The 19895-nt window shown below is 34.1% G+C and overlaps 1 protein-coding gene across 1 annotated transcript; it reads left to right on the top strand.

The window, feature by feature from the left end:
• The first annotated feature begins 1142 nt into the window (after nucleotides 1–1142).
• LOC133182971 (carboxypeptidase Q-like) lies at nucleotides 1143–19794 on the top strand. The gene is made up of 14 exons (XM_061317876.1): nucleotides 1143–1224; nucleotides 5164–5256; nucleotides 5375–5506; nucleotides 5986–6047; nucleotides 6994–7161; nucleotides 8269–8433; nucleotides 10150–10234; nucleotides 10693–10796; nucleotides 13704–13790; nucleotides 13921–13992; nucleotides 14115–14159; nucleotides 15289–15364; nucleotides 15566–15745; nucleotides 17672–19794. The coding sequence occupies exons 1-14, from the start codon at nucleotides 1194–1196 to the stop codon at nucleotides 17776–17778; spliced, it is 1407 nt and encodes a 468-aa protein (XP_061173860.1). The 5' UTR covers nucleotides 1143–1193; the 3' UTR covers nucleotides 17779–19794.
• Nucleotides 19795–19895: the final 101 nt, after the last annotated feature.

Genomic DNA, 19895 nt, shown 5'->3' with positions numbered 1-19895 from the left:
TCAGAATGAAATTTAGAATATAGATAGGTATAATGGATTCTTTCATTATGCTAATGCAAGGACAAGCCTGCGCGTGTGCTGAAATCTGATTAGCTAAGGTTGTTTGTATTTATAACGTTCTTAATTGTTAATGAAAGAAGCTGAAATTCAGAGTATATATAAATAATACAAGTTCCTACATTATTCAATCATCAGGATGAATATGAGGACATGTATGCACGCGCGCTGATATCTGATTTTGTTATTCATGTTGCTGTATCATTCTATGTTTTCAGTGAAATTCTTTGGAATTTAAAATGGAGCTTTTTATTATGGCATTCTATAAGATTTTGTATGTGTATAATAGTAATTTTCGAAATCATGTGCTTGCACGTGTACTTAAATCTGTTTTGCTTATGCTCATTGTGGTATATTTGCCTTGTTATTTCTTTAAAACACTTTTGAAAATAAGTTTTTAAAATCTATAATACAAAGGTTTTGCTTGTTTTGTTGAAACATATAGGGAAAGGACCCAAAAGGGAGTAGGGGGAGCGTTTTGGGAACATCTGTAACGGTCTTCGTTACAAATTAGAACTAGTTAAAATTAAAGATATCTTCAGTTGGATTAAAGAGACAAACAATTATTTATACTGAGTGAGCAATTCTGCGGCCACATCAGTGCGCGCATTAGATGAGAGCAATAATGCCATTTTCAAGATCTTCAAATAATTAATGATATCTTTTAATTATTTGGGTTTATATTAATTTAAGTAAGTTCCAGGGCTAATAGAATAACCAGGGATGTATATACAATGTCTTACAATTTTAATCTGCATGCAGGCTCGTAGAACGCCGGGGGGGGGGGGGGGGCACTATTTTTCTAAGTATAGTACTTTGCTATAGTACATATGCTGGTGGCCAAAGTTGCCCCCCCCCCCCAATTTTGGTCGGTTTAGGGTTGGGTTTTTTTTTTTTTTGCTTGTCAGATTTTTTGGAATGTACGATCCTCTCCCATTCTGGCCGTGGTGTAGGAGAGAGCTTTGAGCGGACTCCGGACCGTGGCTTGAGACGACGGGGAGTTATAGTGAGAAAACAGCGTTACGCCGACAACGGGAGATAACTCTTAAGAATGTGAAATTCGTCTAAAGTGAAAGTAGCACGGTATAGTCAACGATAATGTTTGTTTTCCTGTCAGATTGAGTTGAATAATAACTATGCTTTGTGTTATCCCAATTCTACTAGCAGGTAATTCATTTTAACAGTTGAATTTGTGTTTTAAAATGCACTTTTTAATCAGAGCAACTTAGTGAATGTTTAATCATGTTATACAACAGTGCACAATGTATACACTGCCAGGTATAATCCATGAATATCAATGTGCCCCACACAATAACTAATCTAATCAAAACACCTCCAACTTTTGATCAAAGTATTCCTAAGATTTGGTCAAAGAGCCCTTAATGACTTCCAATGCATAACAGACATTAAAAACCTTCCCCTAGGATTGGTTAAACAAAAGGCCAATGGACCACATCGCCCACCTGAATACATTGGCTAGGATAAGAAGCAGAAATCAGTTCATTATTGAAATGGGGGGGGGGGGGGCTTAAATCAACACTACCTCAGGATGCTTCCATAGCGATATTACTAATCATGGCTTTGCTATTCTTAAACAGAGGAATTTTAAGATTTTTTTCTCCTATATATTCCCTTGTAAAACTGATCACTCATTGTGGCCCACCCTATATTTAAACAAATTTGAATCTACACTACCAGAGGATGCTTCTATAATAATATAACTAATCATGGCTTTGCTGTTCTTGAGCAGAAGATTTTTTTCAAGATGATTGCTATATTCTCTTTGACCCTCTGTTGTGTTCTCCCCAAACCCCTGGGGGTTATAATTTGAACTAATTTGATTCTACAATACCTAAGGTTGCATTTGTATACATATGGCTTATTATAATGGATTAGTTCTTCTTGAGAAGAAGATTTAGCTGACCCTGCCCACAGTGTGACTTAGTGTTCCAATATAAATACATATTTTCCTAATTTTTGGGGTTTTGTACATACTGTTAACATACTAGTATAACAAGTACTTTTGCCTGAGTACTATATTTAGCACCTTTGGCATGGATCAGTTTCTGCTAAATCAATAATATCTTGCACATAAAAATATGAATATCTACATTCAGAAATATGCTAATTAAATAAGATCTACATGTTTGCTACTATAAATTTGGAAAGATTTGCCTGTGGAAAAAATTTGCAAATTCTATGATCAGTATTAAAGTTTTGCAAAATTAAGATTTCATATAAGGAACCAACACATTTTAAAAAAATGATTTACTTCAGAATCTGTAAAAATAACCCCCATGCAAATGCTTTGTTTCGTGGCAATTACAAAATTTTACCCAGTAAAAATACCTATGTAAACTTTACAATAACTTGGTGAAAATCAATTTCCATCAAATATCATGCATGCTAAATATAGAATCTCCCATGGTTTGTGGTTGGATATGATTTTTTATCCAACAAGTTGTGTGTTTTTTAGGGATGTCAACGAATATTCGAGTAATCTACTATCGTTCGATCATACCGACAATTGACTATTTTTTTTACTCGGTTATTTGTTAAAAATTTGCTATTTAATAGTAATGTTGAATTCAACGTAATAAAATTGGATCCACCTTATTCATTTCTAAACGCACCAGTGTTCTAGTGAGTAAAACTCAGGGTAAGGCTTTAGCGGTCTTAGTTAATTGATCAAAGGAAATAATTTGCTAGCCAATTTTTGGTCAGCAAACTTGCCTAATCTATGTAATGATGTTTCTTTTTATGTTTATATCAGTCATTTCAAGATTGTATCGATGTTTGCACAGAATCTCATAATTAAAATTTAACACTAGCTTTCTATGTTTTTATAAGAGGTTTAGCAGTCACCTGTCACTGACTCAGCTTGGACTAGACCCGTTCAAATGGCCCCAGGTGATAGATTAATAATAGTGTACATGTACTAGCGTCATGAAAAGAAAGGACAAATGCTTCCGTTTGATATCCTGTATTTAGATAAAATGTACAGTATATATACAATTGTTGCTGGTTTTTGAGGTCAATATGATGATTTAGCCACCTGAGGAGAGCAATATTCACCGAGCCCGAAGGGTGAGGTGAATATTGTACTTCGAAGGTGGCTAAGTCATCGTATTGACCAAAAAAACAGCAATAATTGTTTTATTATATGATTCAATGATTAAATGACACACACTCATTAAGCAATCCATGCCATCTTACTTGTTCACACCTACTGAAGTACTAGCCGAACATAATGAGAGAAACAGGGTTAAAAAAACCAGCTGTATTATTTTGGAATTTTTAATTCTAGTCTAGGTGCAATGTAAAAAAAATAAATGTCAGGCACAAATACAGGATTGATTTTGAAAAGGGGGGCATTAAAAGGAAAAAAATTGACAACTTACCCGAAAACAAATCTTTGACTATAGCACCCCCATTCCCCCCCTCCCCCATAAAAAATGAAAAGAATTCTCCCAAATCAAAATTTTATTTGGTGGGATGTAAAGGTCCATAAACTTTTCGAGGGAGGGGGGCTTTCATTGAATTTTTTTATCCTTAAAATTTAAATTAAAACTTAATAACATTCTCAAAAGTTGGGGAGAGGGGGAGACCTCCTGCAACCCCCCCCCCACCCCCGACCCTTCACCCAAGAATCTATGTGCCTTAATTTTCTGTTTTTGGTCCAATGTAGAATAAATAATTCCTTATATTGACCTGGAAGATCATGTGCAGGTCAATATAACGTAGTATTTTTCTAACATTGTTGGATCTCAGCCAATCAGAGAGATGGGAATTATTCAATCATATAATAATATATTTTATATCATTACTACGTAAATGATAACTACGATTCAGAAATATGATGTATAATGGTGATAGCGTAGATTAAATATTGTACAAGCAGTTTATGAAAGACAAAGAGTTAAAATGACAAGATTAAAATTCCAATGAGTATTCGACTATCGTTCAACTAAAGCCTCCGACTATTAGACTAAGCTCTCCGAGTAAAATTGACATCCTTAGTGTTTTTATCCCCAAGCCTTGTTCCAACGAGTTGTATGTTTTTTATATTCTCCCTCACTTCGTCCTTCCGAATATAAATCAATGAAGTGTTAAATGAATAAAACACAGCACATATTAAGTAGGAACGCTGCTTGCTAGTGCTTTTATTCAATTACATACTGCTAACACATAACCATAATACATTAACTAATACAACTGTATAGCCCAAATTCATTGCACTCTACTGCATCACTATTGGCCATACTAATCTTTAAATCCTAGTAAGCGAGCTTTGAGTGCTGTGCTACCGCATGGCCTTACTATTTATACCCTATCGTATAACCACGTGACTTTTCAAAGAAACTTTTAGAACAGGCTACAAAATACCATGCCGCAAATAATTTTAATTATCCCTGAGCCTTGTTGAGGGGATAAAAACACACAAGTTGGATAAGAAATTGTATCTAACCATAGACCATGGGAGATTCTTTTTATCACATGTTTTACACATAGATATTTCATATTTTACACTGTTTATATATATGTAAATCCACAATATTTGACTTGATCAAATTCATGCAAAAAGCACTTTGTTATCACTTCCATGGATATAAAACAATGTCCACTGTATAAAGGAGTAAATATGTGATCAATATAATTCATTTACAGCATTTTTTGTAGGGCACTTTGACCAAAAATAGATGCATTGACCAAAACTTTATGATGGTTTTCTACATGTCGATCTGTTATTCCATAAATTATGTTAGGGTGCTTTTACCAAATCTAGGGAATATTTGACCAGAGTTGAGGCTGGTTTGTTGCAGCTAATTTCCAACAATTGTGAGAGACTCTTTAACCAAAGTCAAGGGGCTCTTTGAGTAACAACTGGGGAGATTTTGGTTATGACCCTCGTGGCATAAAATCCTATAGAGGGCTCTGTGATCAAAGTTTGGGGCTCATCAAATGCATAACCAAGACTGTGGGAATGGGGGCAGTTTTCTGGCTTTGATTGGTATTTGTGGATTTTTTTATTGCCTCTGCCAAGATACACATCTATTAGTGTTTAGTCAAAGATGGCATATTTTACCTTATCTTTTATTATTGCAGGATTCTTATTAACATGCCAGGGCATTCCTATTAAAGACACTCGCCTACAATGGATATCTTCACGGACTTGGGCAGATATAGAAGCTCATCACAGTAACTTATTATATGTCAACTATTTGTGAAGACATTGCAATTTTTTTAGTCAATTTATTTATTCCATAAGCATTTTTATTTTTAAATCATAAATATTTTAAATAATGAAATATTACAGCTGATGCTGAAAGAATCATCTATCATGCTTTGTATGGACCTGCTCAAAACCAGTCCTATAAAAGACTTGCAGAGTTCACAGATACATTTGGTTCTCGTATAGCTGGATCTCAAAATCTGGAAAATGCTATCGGTAATATTTATCGATGATATTTCTTACATTTGAAAAAAAAAGTTTTAAACTTTTCCAAGCAACTCTAAAAAGCAGAAATATGGTAAAAGCAGTTTTTACACTAGAAAAGGTTGCTTGGGTACACTTACTTATAAATTTATTTTAATAACTAAAATTCAAAACAAATTAATCAGACAGAGAGACTTAATCTTTACATTTGAATATGGCCAAGTTAATTAGAAATAGGTAGAGATAAATAAAAGTTCATAGTACATGTATATCATTCATACCTTGGCATGTGATCATATTGATGTCTTTTAATGTACATGTATTATAAACCCATTTTCATACAAGTCAATGATGCAGTGCCTCTTATGAAGATCAGTGGTTTTGTCAGATAAACTGCATTTCATAAAAAATATTTTTAATAACCACTGATGATATTTATAAACAGTTTTCTAAGGATTATGTTTCTTCTGACTTGATCAATTTGTTTATAGATTATCTAGTGGCAAAACTGAAGGAAGATGGATTAGACAATGTTCACACAGAGGCTGCACAAGTAAGTGGAGGACAACATATTGTTAATTTGTATTTGACATAATTAACAAGTAATTAACAAATTATGTTTGTGAAACACTGATACAATGTACCCCCATATGGCAGCTCATGGCCTAGATTAAAGTTTTTCAAATGAAATTCAGACTCCAAAGTCAAGAGGTCAAAAATGCTGGTCCTAATGCACAAAGAAAGGTCTTGTTACAAGGAATACACATGTTAAATGTGAAAGCCTTAGCGTTAACAATTCAGAAATTTTGGCTAAGGTTAAAGTTTTTTCAAAAGAGGGTCATACGACAAGGTCAAAAGGTAAAAAATCTTGATACCCAGGGGAATTTAATTCTTAATTGTCGCAAGGAGAGATATTTGAAATGTGAAAGCCCTAGCACCAACTGTTCAAAAGTTATGGCTAAGGTTAAAGTTTTTCAAAAGTAGGTAAAACTCCAAAGTCAAGCCAATAGTGTTGGTTCCCAAGGGAAGATCTTGTCATAAGGAAAATACAAGAGAAGTATCAAAGTCCTAACACTAAAAAAATTTGCAAAAGTGGGTCAAACTTGAAGGTCAAGAGGACAAATATATTGGTACCTAAAGAGGAGCTACAGTTTTTGCTGGCATACAGACAAACGGATGGATGGACAGACCAAAACTTATATGCCCCTGAATCTTCAATCACAGGGGCATAAAATGCATTTTATAACATTTTCATGAAGGCAATCAGCTTCCAGGGTATAACTGAGCATTGAATCTTTTGAATAGTGTTATGTATTGTCAAGGAACATCAACAGAAAAGCTTCATTTATTATTTCAGAAAAATAATATTTGACTCTGTTCTTGTCACAGAATGGTTTGACTAGCAAAGATAGCAAAAAATTGTCCCCAAAGTGTTGAAATAACATCATGAATTATTTGTGCACTTGTTTTTTGAAAAAGTTTAATATTGTCATTCTCAGGTACCTCACTGGGTGCGTGGAGAGGAATCAGCTGTAATGCTGTCACCACGGTATCATCCAATGGCCATTCTAGGACTGGGGAGCAGTATTGGGACCCCTGAAAATGGCATCACTGCTGATGTGCTGGTTGTAACTTCATTTGATGATCTAAAGGCAAAGGCCAAGCTGGTTGGTAAAATTTGTGTAGTTTCTTTGTATAACTGAAATTCAAGAAAAACCCAAGGAATCTTTTTTTTTTAAATAATAAAGTTTCAAAATTTGGATTGACCCAATTGAAATTGTGATTCTGTGGAATTATCACCTAGTGGAAAAAAGTACATTTACAATGTCTTACAAAAGTATAGCAATTTCTTTATTAAAAAAAAAAAATCATGATCTTAGTTTATTCTGACTTTAATAGTTAGGGCACAATACAACTTCAGTATTCATGCCATGTGATTTTTAGAATGCAGTCTCTTTGAGCTACTTTTGGGTCAAGGTGCATACTTCATCCAAAATGTGCAGACAGCATCTTTTGCACTGTTAATCTAATTTAGCCATCTTTTATTGTTCCTTGTAGGGTATTAATTTGTGCTTTAACTTTGAACAGTTATCAGAGTTAACACATGTGATATTCTATGGTACATTGTATTTTCTTTGTATATCATGATATTTTATGCATTTTTAATTTTATCTGTACACCTGAAAATAAACTAAAATGCATTTTCGTACAATAGTTTTATTTTGATTTCACTCATAATGAATATGTACAGTAAAACTTGGTTATAGGAAGTCCTGGGGACCTGTGAATTTACTTCACTATGTCTGTAATTTGTTATATTTGTACAATGAATTCCTTAATGTATATACATGTATAGCGAATTTGCAGTATTAATAAATGTTTTTCTTCAAGTAGGAATCCCAAACATAACATACATAATTTATCTTGGAGTACCAAAATTTTTTGATGACTTGAATTTCGGATATAAATACTCACAAAAAATCATGTGGGTTTAAATTTTTTTTTTTTTTTTAGATCTTAACAAAATTTTAAAAGATGTAAATTTCAATATTTTTAACCTGAATGGGACACAAAATCAGTTCAATATATCCTTAAACTGGTTATATCCAAGTTCTTTATAACCATAAAATTTTACAAAGAACTATTAAGAAATTTGCTGGTGATCAAAAAAAAAATTCAATATATCCATAAACTCGCTATATCTGTGAAACATTGTAGTCCTAATGGAGTTTTATTGTATAAGCATAGAACCCAATTAATTTTGTATTTTCCAGGCCAAAGGAAAAATAATAGTGTACAATCAGGAATTTGTGAATTATGGAGTATCTGTAAAATACAGACGATCAGGAGCTGTGGAAGCAGCCAAGGTCGGGGGTGTGGCATCTCTTATCAGAAGTGTGACCCCCTTCTCCATATACTCACCTCACACTGGATGGCAGGTAATGTATACATATGTACACTCAAACCTTGTTATCTCAAACTCGATGGGACCAAGAAAAAAACTTAAAGATATCTGAATATTCAAGATGTTGGGGGTAAAATACTTAAAGAATATTAAGTTGTTGGGACTTTGAAATCACTTACAACATATCCATGGTATTCAAGATATCAGTGTTCGAGATACTGAAGTTCAACTGTATTACTGTGACCCCCTTCTCCATATACATGTAGTTTCCTCACACTGGATAACAGGTAATGTACATATAGGTATTACTGTGACCCCTTCTCCACATACTCTGCTCACACAGGATGGCAGGTAATGTACACATATGTATTACTGTGACCCCCTTCTCCATATACTCTCCTCACACTGGATGAGGTTATGTACACATACGTATTATACCCCTTCTCCGCATGCTATCCTCACACTGCATGGATGGCAGGTAATGAACACATGTATTACTTTTACCCTGGATCTTCTCCATATACTCTCCTGACACTAGTTGCAGGTTTTGGTACACATGTGTATTACTGTGACCCCCTTCTCTACATACCTGGTACTTTCCTCTCACTGGATGGCAGGTAATGAACACATGTGTATTTCTGTGACCCCCTTCTCGACATACTCTCCTCATACTGGATGACAGGTAATATAGAAATAGATATTACTGTTACCCTTTTCTCCACTTATTCTCCTGGACATAACAGCTCAAGTAGGCAGTGACTTGATGTCATTTTCCATTATGATATCATATTTAGTAAAGGCACAGAGTGAACTGTGATATTCTATGGGAAGCCTTAACCTATCTGCGTGGATGGCAGGTAATGAACACATGTATTACCAGTACTGTGACCCTCTTCTCCATATACTCTCCTCACACTGGACGGCAGGTAATATACACATATACCCTTCTCCACATACTCTCATCACACTGGATAACAGGTAATGTACAGTAATACGTAGGTATTACTGTGACCCCCTTCTCCACATACTCTCCTCTCACTGGATGACAGGTAATGTACTCGTATGTATTACCGTATATCTGGGGGGTTTTTTCGTGGTGATCTATTTTTTGCATTTTTTGCGATCATTTTTAATTTGAAAAAAAATAAAACGCAGATATAATGTCAGTAATTGTGAGCCATAAAAAACAACCTTCGAGTTTACTGTGAGTGGAAGCTCACACTGTCACTCGCAAAAAATAACTGTACAAATCTACCCTCTTTTTTTGGCAAAATTTGCAACATGCGAATAAAAACGGATATATGATACTTTGACCCCCTTCTCCACAAACTCTCCTCTCACTGGATGGCAGGTAATATTATGTGACCCAGCCCTTTCTCCACATGTTTTTCTTACACTGGATGACAGGTAATGTACTTGTATTACTTTGACCCCCTTCTCCACATACTCTCCTCCCACTGGATGACAGGTATTATACAAATAGATATTACTTTGAATCCTTTCTCCACATACTCTCCTCGCACTGGATGACAGGTAATATACACAAGGTAATACTGTTACCCACTATTCCATACATGTGTATGCTCTCCTCACACTTGGTACACCTTCAGAATAAAGTCTTGTAATTTATGTAGAGATTTACTGTAAATAGTCAATCAAATCAAAACAAAACAACTGTCTTAAAATTCCATGGTATTTATGCATTTATTTTTGTGATCATATTAATATATAAAAGGATTTCTTTGTTTAGGATTATGATGACAGTGTAAAAAAAATTCCCACTGCCTGTATCACAATAGAAGATGCTGAAATGATGCAACGCATGCAAGAACAAGGTAAAGCAATCATTATAGTTATAAATTGACAGCCAAAAAAATTAGTGATTTCACAGTATTGTAGAATCTATAAATGAGCATTTAAGTATATACAGTAAAACATGCTTGTAACAAAGTGCCAGGGATGGACGATCTTGCTTCGTTATAAACATAATTTGTTATAGCTGTTAAGTTCACAATATTTTTTAAGCGTATTCTCTATAAGTATGTTTTACTGTACTTATAACTGGGATTGATACACTTTCTTATTCCAGTAGTTGCAAAATTAATTATGCCATTAAAAAAAATTATTAAAGGTTTAATATTGCTAATACTTTTAATATGATAATGATATTTTTCCAGTGTGGAGTATCTTGCAGAGTTCAGTATACTAGTAAATATGGCTAGTATGTTACAAAGGTATACAATGTGTGATATGCTTTTGTTGTTTTAACTATCTCCACTGTATGTCATTGAAGGAGATAAAATAAGAGTGACACTGAAAATGCAGGCAAAGAATCTACCCCCTGTAATGTCAAGAAACACTGTGGCAGAAATTAAAGGATCCAAATATCCTGAACAGGTACAGTGCTTGTATTTAACTCAGACTGAATTTTTATACCCCACGCAACAAGTTGCGTGAGGTATAATGTTTTTGACCCGTCCGTCAGTCAGTCAGTCAGTGTGTCAGTCAGTCAGTCAGTCAGTCCGTCAGTCCTGTTTTTTTGTCAGCGCAACTCCTCATAAACCACTGCACAGAATTTCGTCAAACTTTGCAGATATTTAGGACACAATGTGTAGATGTGCATATTACCAGGAAATTCCGATTCCTTTATTTTTTCTCGGAATTTCGGCACTTTTCAACTTAGATTTTTGGCCATATCTTGAAAATGGAGATGAACAGTTTGTCAGCGCAACTCCTCATAAACCAATGCACAGAATTTGGTCAGACTTTGCAGATATTTAGCACACAATGTATAGATGTGCATATTACCAGGAAATTCCGATTCCTTTATATTTTCTTGGAATTTCGGCACTTTTCAACTTAGATTTTTGGCCATATCTTCAATATAAAGATGAACAGTTTGTCAGCGCAACTCCTCTTAAACCGCTGCACAGAATTTGGTCAAACTTTGCAGATATTTAGCACACAATGTATAGATGTGCATATTACCAGGAAATTCCGATTCCTTTATTTTTCTGGGAATTTCAGCACTTTTCAACTTAGATTTTTGGCCATATCTTGAATATAGAGATGAACAGTTTGTCAGCGCAACTCCTCTTAAACCGCTGCACAGAATTTGGTCAAACTTTGCAGATATTTAGTACACAGTGTGTAGATGTGCATATTACCAGGAAATTCCGATTCCGTATTTTTCTGGGAATTTCGGCACTTTTCAACTTAGGTTTTTGGCCATATCTTGAATATAGAGGTGAACAGTTTGTCAGCGCAACTCCTATTAAACCGCTGCATAGAATTTGGTCAAACTTTGCAGATATTTAGCACACAATGTATAGATGTGCATATTACCAGGAAATTCCGATTCCTTTATATTTTCTTGGAATTTCGGCACTTTTCAACTTAGATTTTTGGCCATATCTTCAATATAAAGATGAACAGTTTGTCAGCACAACTCCTCTTAAACCGCTGCACAGAATTTGGTCAATCTCTGCAGATATTTAGTACACAGTGTGTAGATGTGCATATTACCAGGAAATTCTGATTCCATTATTTTTTCTGGGAATTTTGGCACTTTTCAACTTAGGTTTTTGGCCATATCTTGAATATAGAGATGAACAGTTTGTCAGCACAACTCCTCTTAAACCGCTGCACAGAATTTGGACAAACTTTGCAGATATTTAGTACACAGTGTGTAGATGTGCATATTACCAGGAAATTCCGATTCCATTATTTTTGCCTTAAGAGTTTTGCCTTTTATTGAAGAAACTTTCCAGCTAGGTAATAAGAAACTCCACTGGAATCAGCTTTTTATAATGAAATTCTATGTGAAATATTTTATGACCTTAAAAGACCCCTATTGATTTTGAGATCAAAATATTAATGGTTTAACACAAACACACACTCACACACACACCATCTTCGATAGTTCTCTCCCCCCCCCCCCCCCCCCCCCCCCTTCAAATTGGTGTGCTTTGCCTTAAATAATTTCATAAGTACAGTATATAAACAGATTCATATGACTACATCATAATTTTGTTTCCATCAATTATTTAAATGTGTAAACTGTCATGTGTTGGACATGGACTTACACTCATTAACAAATCGAAATCACTGAGGAATTTAAATAACAGTTTGTCAGCATAATTCCGGCACTGAATTTCCTGAAACTTTGTAGGTATTTCAGAATAATGTATAGATTTGTATATTACCAAGAAATTTTGATTCCATTATTTATCTAGAAACTTCAGCCCAGTTAAATTTGTAACATACAAAGATTTGAATGTCCTTATATGCAAGAAGTTTTGATGTGATGATTTTTTGCAAGTAATGCCCCTTTTTTGAATTATACTGTGTATTTAAAATGCACTGTGCCATTCATTACGTGTTGCATTGTCGAGTTTTGGGGAAGCGTGGGGTATGTGAGCTTGCTCACTTTTTCTTTCATTTTAAATGGACTGTAATGCTAGGTTGGGTCACATAGTGTTAAGTTTTACAAAGGAAGAGGTTTTTTTTAATCTTGAGGAACCAGGCTGCAGTGTCTGATCTGGTTTAATCAGGCCTTCAATTTGGGATCAGAAATAGGCCATAATAGAGCCTAGGATTTAAGAAAAAAATATATGGGAAGAGTAATTGAATGTCTTCTACAGAACATCTAGGATATAATTTGTGATCTTATGGGTCTAGGTTTTTAAATTGCATTGACTGTCCATGTAACTTTCTACTATTTGTGAAAGGCCTTTAAAGTACATGTATTGCCATATATTGTTGATTGGAATCTGCTCCAGTCATAACCTCAGAATCAGGTCACAACAGAGGTTCACTGTTTTAAGTATAGATTATATAGACTTTACCTTGGGGCAAATGAAGGGTCTTAATCACAAAAGCAATGTGACTCAGATGAGTGTTGTTGCCCATTGGCCTCTTGTTTAATTATATGAAGATCAATGTATAAGACTATAATGTATAAAATTTCACTCCTTTTTATGCCCCCAGATCGAAAGATCCTGGGGGTATATTGTTTTTGTCCTGTCTGTCTGTTTGTCTGTCTGTCTGTTGTCAACTTTGACCTAGCTCATAACTATTGTGCTGTCAAGGGTAAGGCTTTAATATTTTACATGAGTGTTCATTATGACAAGACCTTTCCATTGGTACAGAAATTTTTGATCATGTGACCTCAACTGTGACCTTTGACCTACATTTTTAACATTGGCCATAACTATTGCACTGTAGTCTACGTCCCACTCCAGCGTTGTGTTACCATCGGGGGGCATAGTGTTTCACAAACACATCTTGTTTAACGATATTCAGGTTGTGCTAGTGAGTGGTCACCTGGACAGCTGGGATGTGGGTCAAGGTGCCATGGATGATGGAGGTGGGGCATTTATTTCATGGCAGGTAAGTGTCCTGAATACAGTGTGTACCAATTTTAATTAAGAAAATAGAATTCATCAAGTAAAAATAAATCATAGGTCTTTCATTCAACATTCACTGGGAAACATGAACTTTGTGACTTTCTTTGCTGTAGGCTTTATCCATTGTAAAACAGCTAGGTCTGCAACCCAAACGTACCATTCGAATGGTTATGTGGACAGCTGAGGTAATTCAATTGAATTTGTTCAAAACATTCATATTGTCAATATAAATTCAATATCATTCAAACACCATGATTACGTATCATTAAAAATAATTGTCCTCAGTATTGCCTTATTTATATTTCAGGAAGAAGGAGCGTTCGGTGCCCAAGCTTACTACAACAAACACAAGGCAAGTAAAAAGGGATTTTAAGTACATACTGGGTAAATCTGGATCCTTGGGTGATGAGAGTTTGATTGGAGGGTCACAACTTGTAGTGACCTTCCAGGTGAATATAAGGATTAATTTTTCTCTATATTGGTCTAAAAATAGATTAGGAAATTATTAATTGCTACACATAGTTTTGGAAAGCTATTTCACTTGCTACCAACTTCCACTCAGGTGAACATAACATTAGGGAATATATAATTTGGGGTAGTTGTGGTCGGGAGGGGTGCGGGGGACTTCTTCCTAAACACTTCTTTTCTGAACATTAATTTTTAATTTAGACTAAATATATTCATTGAAATGCTGGTCCTCCACTTATAGACCTTAATCCCCCATCCCAACCCCCAAAACAAAATCTGAAGTTAAGAGAATTCTCCTCTTTTTTGGTGGGGCTAGTCAAAGATTTTTTTTTTTCAGCTGTCATTTTTTCCCCTAATAATGCCCCCCCCCCCTTCTTTTCAAAATTGATTATAAAAGAGCCTGACATTATTTTTTTTTTCTTCCTAGCACATAATATAGATTAAAAAATTCAAAATTAATACAACTAGTAATGTTTATTTAACCCTGCTTCTCTCATTGCGTTTGGCTAGGACTTAGCAAATGTAAACAAGTAAGATAGCATGAAAACTGTTTAATGAAGTAACACAGTACAAAGTTAAAATAGCCTGGTCCCCTGGCTCATCCTTGCCTAGTGATGCGGAGTATACGAAGCATAACAGGGACAGGGAACCAGGCTAAAAGTTAAAATTACTCACACTATCACATAAATTAATATTAAAAGAGAGACCCATGGGCCATAATGCTCACCTGTTTTACCATTCTCTTTCTGACAAATAACTGAAAAACCACTTACAATACATGTATACAATTATTGCTGTTTTTGAGGACAATTCGGGCTCGGTGAATATTGTACTCCTCAGGTAGCTAAATCATTGTATTTTATTATATGATTTATTGATTAAATGATACAAACTTCAGTGATTTTGACCTTAAAATGATGTAATAAGGAAAATGTTATCTTACATTGTCATATTGTAGTAAGAGTAATGTTGGTAATTTTTAATTACCTTGTAATGGCATACATGTATTGTAGGGTAATGTCAGTAATTTTGACCTTGTGATGGAATCAGATGGGGGAACATTTATGCCACTTGGATTTCAGTTCAATGGTTTGTGGTACAAATTCAACATTTTTAGATATTTAAGAGGGACCCTTTATGCTACTTAAAAACAGTCAGTACTATTAAACTATTAAATTATCATTTGGCAATAATAATGTTTGATAAAGCATATGTTGTGCAACTTTTGCATGTTGTTTTTTTTTAATGTTGGATAATCAGTAAAGTTATTTGACTCCTTTTTGTTTGCAGGCAATTCAGCTGCAAAGTCCATTATGAAAAAAATTATTGAACCACTTCAGAGAGTTAGATCTATCCCCCTCTTGCCTAATGGAGGTGGGGAGGATATTGCTGAGTGGATGAAGGCAGGAGTTCCCAGTGGCAGTATAGCAACAGATGTTAATAAATACTTCAAATTTCATCATTCCAATGGTAATTATTAGGGCCATGAAATATAGGAGCCCTGTTGGAATCACACTGTCTGTCTAGCTGTCTATATGTCAAATAACATATATGTACAGAAATAATTTACAATAAAAGAAAGATACCCATAAATTCTTGGGTCATATCACTTTCTTTGCCTGTCATGTAAATCTATTATGACATGATCACTCAAATGGTTTTCATGGTAACAATTTCAAATTTTATTTAGAAGGAGCTGATTATAAGAGAAAGACACCTATTGAATTTCATGGTCATATCTACTGTAAATCATTTTTTATTAATGAAAACTTTATTTTTCACATAATTACTTGATGCCATCTGCTTGTTAAAATTTCATTTTCACATTTATTTGTATCTGACATTAAAGATTATAGACAATAAGAATCAAAATTCTTATCTTTTTTTCCTTGCATATAAATGCAAAATAACTATCTTGCAAAAATAAGTGACATGAAAAATTTGGTGATCTACTGTATTTGTTTCTCAGTCTATATGTGTATGTACGTCTGTATATATATTATATTAATAATTCCAACACATACATGTACAGTTGAACTTCATTATCTCGACCACCGGTATCTTGAATACCAGGGATATGTCAAAGTGTGCCAAGTGCCAACCACTTTTACCCTTGTTATCTCAAATTCTCAGATACATGTATCTTCAAATTTAATCTTGGTCCCATTGAGTATGAGATAATGAGGATGACTGTAATTGTGTACAAGTAATTCTTCCATGTCTGACAACTTCCTGATGTGCATTTTTTTGTTCTACACATTACTGTTTCAAGTACACTTGTCTCTTTCCTATGACAACTCTCAACAGGACTCTCTCTGGCTGTCAGTTTTCTAGTAACCTGAATAATATATGAACAAGTAGTGCAAGTAAATTTTAAATTGAGTGACCAACTGGGTATTGTTTTCAATTTTCATCAGCCCTTGATCTTATGTGTAATAAACATTTTACACTTTTAGCTTCTGATTTTTTTCTTCGATGAATTAATTTGTCAAATGAAATGAGAATTAAACAGTACCCGGTATTAAGAGATTTTTTTTTTACACACAAAATGAACATTCAGCAATATGAGCTAAAATCTTTCAATCATCACAATTGCAGAAGGGGGGATTAACTGCTCCTGTGTTTAACATTAAGATTAAATGGAGAAAGTGCAGAAAATTTTCTTGTATCTAACTCAATTGAACAGAAAGTTTAAGCTTTTCTGATCACCTGTTGTCCATCATCTGTCTGTTAACTTTTTACATATTTATCTTCTTCTCCAGAATTAATGGGCGAACCAAGCCAAACTTGCCACAAAGCATCCTTGGGTAGATTTATTCAATTGAAGGACTACATTCTCTTCCATGGGAAGATAATCAAGGAAAGACAAAAATAATGTGGAATCTTTTTAAAAATCCTCTCCTCAAGAACCACTAGACCAGAAAGAATCAAACTTATGCTAAGGCTTCCTGAAATAGATTAAAGTTTTTTACAAATTGGGGCCCCCAGAGGTAGAGTGGGGCTGCAATTGAGGATCAAAGACTTACACAAGAGTACATGTACATATAGGAAAAAATCTTGAAGAATATTTTTAAGAATAACAAAGCCACGATTAGATTAATGTACAAGCATTTTCATGTAGTACAGATTCTTTTTTTTTTTTCAAGTCATTGCCCCCAGGGGTAGGATAAGGCTACCAAAGAAGATCAAAGTTTACATGACCTAAATAAGAAAAAAGCTTCTCAAAAACAATATGGATTTAAGTTTGGTTTGGTCTTGGCCCTGGGGCTAGGGTGGTGCCACAATATTGGGGTCAAGATTTTTTATGGGAATATAGAGGGGAAAATCTGAAGAACAGCAGGGCAAAGTGACTCAGGTGAGCATTGTGGCATATGTACCTCTTGATTTTTTTTACAGGAGACACAATGACAGTACAGGACCCTGTTGAGATGAATGTCTGTGCGGCTCTGTGGACTGTTGTGGCTTACACTGTTGCAGACATAGAGGATATGTTACCAAGGTGATCTGGCCATTACACTTTGACTACAATCTTCACATACCACGTACCACACAGCAAATGTAATTTCTGCATCTTGAAATACATGAACATGTAGTCGGATCCTGAAAATGATGTGCATGTATTCAAATCTATTTTTGTGAATCCAGATTAAAACTTTTTTTATATATCCCAATAGATTTAAATATTTTTAGATTTTATTGTCATATATCCAATTGAAACCCAAAAGTGTACTCACTCATGTAAATTAGACAACCTTAGAAATATTATTTATATATGATACTACTGCCTTGGATATCATATCTTTTGTATGTAAACGATATGAAATGATGTTCATGATATTAATTTTGCAAGTTTTTTTTAAGGAGAAAAATCTCTATTTCTTATTGCTGGTGAAACAAACTGCTTGTTTATTTTTTTTTTCATTATTTATAATACATCAATGGATTTCTCTAAACAAATAAGGCTGAGGTTATCCTAATAGGACATTTTGTTTTTCATTGTGTTATTAAAATTTAGTTTGGTTACTAATACATGTGTAGTACAAACAGATTAAACAATACTTAGACAAAATTTAAGGTTCATCAACCCTCTGATAAGAAAGATAACTCTTACTGGGATAAATTACTTTTATTCCTGTATAAATTAAGTTAAAAGGCCACCTCTGTCCAATTTTTCCTCACAAGCAATGCTAAAAACTGTGTGCAATTTAATATACATAATGTATTTTGGACAATCATTAGCATTAATTAAAGCAAATTTTTATATGAGTGAACAGAGGGAAGATGAACCTTAATTGCATTTGGTTTTGTTTTTTTTTTTACATTCTACATTTTGTTTAACATAATGCTGTTATGTGCATTTTTGACATAATATTCTTTTCAGGATTTGGAGATTGTTTTATTTACTGTTGCTGCTAAGCAAATGTATATAAGTGACCATATCCTATTTTTGATGGAGTAATTTTTTTTTTTACTAATTGCACATCTGTTACTGTGATATCAGATTACATATCAGTGTTACGATTTTTTACATTTCCAGTATGTTGATATTTAATTCCAGTAGTCTGTCTTTTTCCCTCTGCTTTTTTTGTTTTTAATTAGGACCCTGCTTTGTGGAAGCTCTATTGTAATTTGACTGTCCAATGTCCAGAATATATTTTCTCTCCTTTTGACACAGTCTAACTCATATTGCATTCACAATGTGCATTGACAATGATCCAAGTTTATATGTACAATTTTTGCCCTTAGAATAGTTTGGATGACACTTAACCCATGGAGTGCCGTAGATCAAGGGTGTGCATTATTTGAACTAAGTCAAGGTCAAAAACACTTTTGTGCAAACTCTCAAGAGGGTGTTATTATTTTCATGCAGCTACATATAATTTGGAAGTCATCAACTCCATAAAATTTAAATCAAACTTGCAGAGAACAAATTGTCTTTTTACTTCTTCTATTACCCTAAACAGAAATACATGTAATTCTTTCCTTTACACCTAGACGAAATCTTTTTCAGAATATAAAATTCTCTCCACACGTCCCTTTGAACCCTATGCCCTTTACATATACTAAAAGTGAGACCCTTTTGAGACAGTTACCATCTTAGTGATATCTGTATTACTTCAGTTATGAGTACATGTATATAGTTTTGGAAGAGTATGATCTACTGATTCAATATACTGTATACAGGGAAATTTTGGTCCCTGTTTTTTTTTTTTTTTTTTTTTTGCCTTTTCGCCCTACCCACAGGTGGACGAATTTAAAAAGAGGCAAACTCGAAGCATGAATTCTTAAAAAGAATTGTGACTGGGCAAATTAAAAATGGGGCAAAATTGTTTGCAATTTTTAAAGGGTGAAAATAACACAGGGCCAAAATAACCTTGTATACAATAATGATGTACTTAAGAGTTTTAATTCATTAATAGATCTGCTGAATATTGATATATTTATAGACTTGCATCAGTTGTGTATGGTGATTCTATACAATAGTTTACTTTTTTAAAACATGAACTTATTAACAGAGAACTTCTTAAGAAAATAAATTTAAAATTTATTGTATCATATGTTTTCATACTCATTAGGAAAGTTACATATTAAATTGCTAACAGTCTGAAAGGAATTGCTT

This window comes from Saccostrea echinata, unplaced genomic scaffold, assembly GCF_033153115.1.
Source record: "Saccostrea echinata isolate AGI-Se365-2 ecotype Australia unplaced genomic scaffold, CSIRO_AGI_Sech_v1 ptg000009l, whole genome shotgun sequence".
NCBI lineage: Eukaryota > Metazoa > Mollusca > Bivalvia > Ostreida > Ostreidae > Saccostrea > Saccostrea echinata.
This window is presented reverse-complemented; position numbering and strand designations above follow the sequence as displayed.